We start from the raw sequence: 2,939 nt of genomic DNA on the forward strand, positions 1-2,939 counted from the left end.
CCCTTATCGACTTTGTCGAGAATCTAGAATTTTGAAAAAAAAGGGACAATAACAGGGGTTTGAAGATTTCTAGTAGATAAATTTTGCTTGGCCTAGAATCTATAGAAAAGAAAAACCGACGCACTAATAATTTCGTTTTTTTTTCTGGTAGTTTTTGTCTGCTAAAATCTTAAATACTTAAATAACTGATAATACCAGTAATTTCATAGAATTTAAATAAAAAATTATAGCGTTTAATCGGTCTTATAGAATAGGGCAAATTTGTTCACAGCTCTAAAAAAAATCTGAGAATTGTCGTGAGTTAATTTTATAGCAGTTCTTTCACAAAATTTACAACTACTACTGCTAAGATTCGCAGGCGCGTTTCGTTGATAGATTTTTCCAACCCAGGTTGAAGTGGCCAGACAGAAGTGACCCCTGATCAGACGAGTTTCGAGTGCACATATGTTTCAGGTGCGCTCGAAATACATGGTCTGGAAAAGGCTTCGAGCGCACCTTATTCTGGACAATGGTCTGGAACTTGTCTGATCAGATGTCACTTTGGTCTGGGTCGGTCTGATCAGAGGCAATTTCGAGCACGAACTCAACCTGGGAATGCATATCAACTCACATTTCTCGCAATATTTCCCTGTTAACCACCCGGGTCGAGAAAATTTTGAAAAATTATGTAAGAAATGCGCTGAAATGCGCTCAATTTTTTAAAAAAATTGGGCGCAAAAACCTTACATAATAATGCGCTGATATGCGCTGAAAAGTGCTGAAACTTTGTAAGAAATGCACTGAAATCCGCTGAAATTTCAAAAAGTTCAGCTCTTTTCTTTCGCTCCAAGGCTCGAACCCCGATCATTAAGTCTTATCTATCAATTAATCCACTGCTCTATTGAGATTTGAAATGCTTCCCATTTAATTTGAATTTATAATAATAAAACGTTTGATATGAAAAGCTCCGAAATTATGTAAAAAATGCGCGAAAAATGTGCTAAAACTTATGTAAGAAACGTGCTGAAAATGCGCTAAAATCATGTAAGAAGTGCGCTGAAGATGCGCTGGAACTTTGTAAGAAATGCGCTGAAAAGGTGCTGAAATTTATGTAAGAAATGAGATGAAAATGCACTGAAATTATGTAAGAAATGAGCTGAAAGTGCGCTGAAATTTTAAAGTTTTAGCGCCATCTCAAAATTTCAGCGCATTCAGCGCATGTCTTATAAAATTTCAGCGCATTCAGCGCATTTCTTACAAAAAGATGAGTTGAAACGGTGCTCGACCCGGGCATAAATAAACCTGGGCAAAGGGCTATTTACATGGCTTCTATGACCCAAGGTATAAAACTAGAAACAAAGGAACTAGTTCTCTTCAGACAAGGGACTTCAAATTGGGTATTCAATACTGGTGACCACTTTTCACTGGACCTAATCCCGGTAATAGTCGAAAACTCTGAAGATGTCGATTTTCAACAGAAATTGAGCCCCGTCAAAACAAAATCACCGCCAATCAATGAAACCAAAATATCAATTAAAACTCATGCAGATTTTTTCCAATCGCTCACAATCACTTCTGAAGAGAGGCGTATTATTTTCGATGCCAGCGAACAAGAGATTGGAAAAATATCTGTCTATTTTCCGGCTTTTTGTGTTCTTGGCGAACGTAAAGTGAACTTTGAAATCATTCAACTTTCCAGCATTTTTAATGCGAAGAACGAAAAATTCATTACTCCAGTCTTGTATATTGCCCAACCGAAACATACTCCGTTTCTGAGAAGGGTGAAAATAACCCTGCCGCTAAACAAACTATACGACCCCGATTCAGTTTTGGATAGTTCAAATCTGGAGCGAAACATTTCGATCGATGAAAGTGGCACTTATTGTGTGATTGAGGCGCATTCCTTTTCACCTGTCGCAGCTCTTCAAGAGACGAGTATAAACCCTAATCAAAAGTCGGTTAGTACTAATGAGAAAAAGTTGACCAAACCAGTACAATGTTCGAAACAATTTGATCTTGATATATTAGAGAATCAAGGGTAAAAATAGTCGTATACTAAAACATCGAGGCAACTTAAAAAATCGATGTACAAAATGGAAAATGTGTTTTTAAAGCGCGTTTCTCTAGTTTGTTATTATGCCTCTCAAGCAGACAAAATATTACTCTTCACTTTTCTATAAGTTGTTACAATAACGCCCTATTTTGATTCTCCAAATAAGTCATAGTCCCATATCCTCCTCGTCCAAGAATTTATGTCCCCCTTATGGTATATTTGAGGCAGCAAACCCACTATGCTGGGATGAGGATGGCACAAACCCGGAATTGTGATTTTTTACTCCAGATAATAAGGGCCCTGCAGTGTGTGGATGATGCAGTTGAAGAACGAGTGTTTGACCCCACCCGGCTGTACTTCCTAATGCGCCAGAGGAAAGAGGGTCCTAATCCAGACGGAGAACACAGTCTCGAGTTCGAATGCCGCAGATTTGCCGACTGGAAAGAGCATGACTTGTATCGCTGGAAAGAGAACTGGTTTTTCTGTCCAGTGCCAGTGCATGATGATAATGGCTTGACTTCGTTCAGAGTTAACGCACAAATTATTGGTAAATTTTCCACATAAAGTACCCTGTAAAAATTTTAGATATGTCTTGTTACTAATTACAACATGACACCGTAGAGGTCACACCTAAATCCTCATAGTCCAATTGGACCGAGGGTCTAAGTAAAGTCCCTTTCGCTATGTTAACACATGTACTTACAAGAATTTTACCCAAGTTTTTTATATCCGAAAGCTAGGCTTTTGAAGGGAAATTGGTAGCTACTGTAGAATTGAGGTAGACAAAATTAGAATGGCTGAAATTGGGCTACAAGTTTTTTTAGCCTATTTTAAATTTTTTAATGTAATTTCAATCCACCGTTTAGTTCTGTAAGAATTGTTTTTGTATAACACAAATCTGTCTTCA

At 37.8% G+C, this 2,939-nt stretch overlaps 1 protein-coding gene across 1 annotated transcript; it reads left to right on the plus strand.

The window, feature by feature from the left end:
- Window positions 1-1,301: 1,301 nt before the first annotated feature.
- Window positions 1,302-2,579, plus strand: LOC142358153 (uncharacterized; the record flags this gene model as incomplete). Its single annotated transcript, XM_075409614.1, has 2 exons — window positions 1,302-1,937; window positions 2,321-2,579. Coding segments are annotated over exons 1-2 (895 nt in total), but the record flags the coding sequence as incomplete, so codon positions are not given.
- Window positions 2,580-2,939: the final 360 nt, after the last annotated feature.

This window comes from Convolutriloba macropyga, unplaced genomic scaffold (assembly GCF_964194025.1).
Source record: "Convolutriloba macropyga unplaced genomic scaffold, txConMacr16.3 SCAFFOLD_5810, whole genome shotgun sequence".
Taxonomy (NCBI): domain Eukaryota; kingdom Metazoa; phylum Xenacoelomorpha; order Acoela; family Convolutidae; genus Convolutriloba; species Convolutriloba macropyga.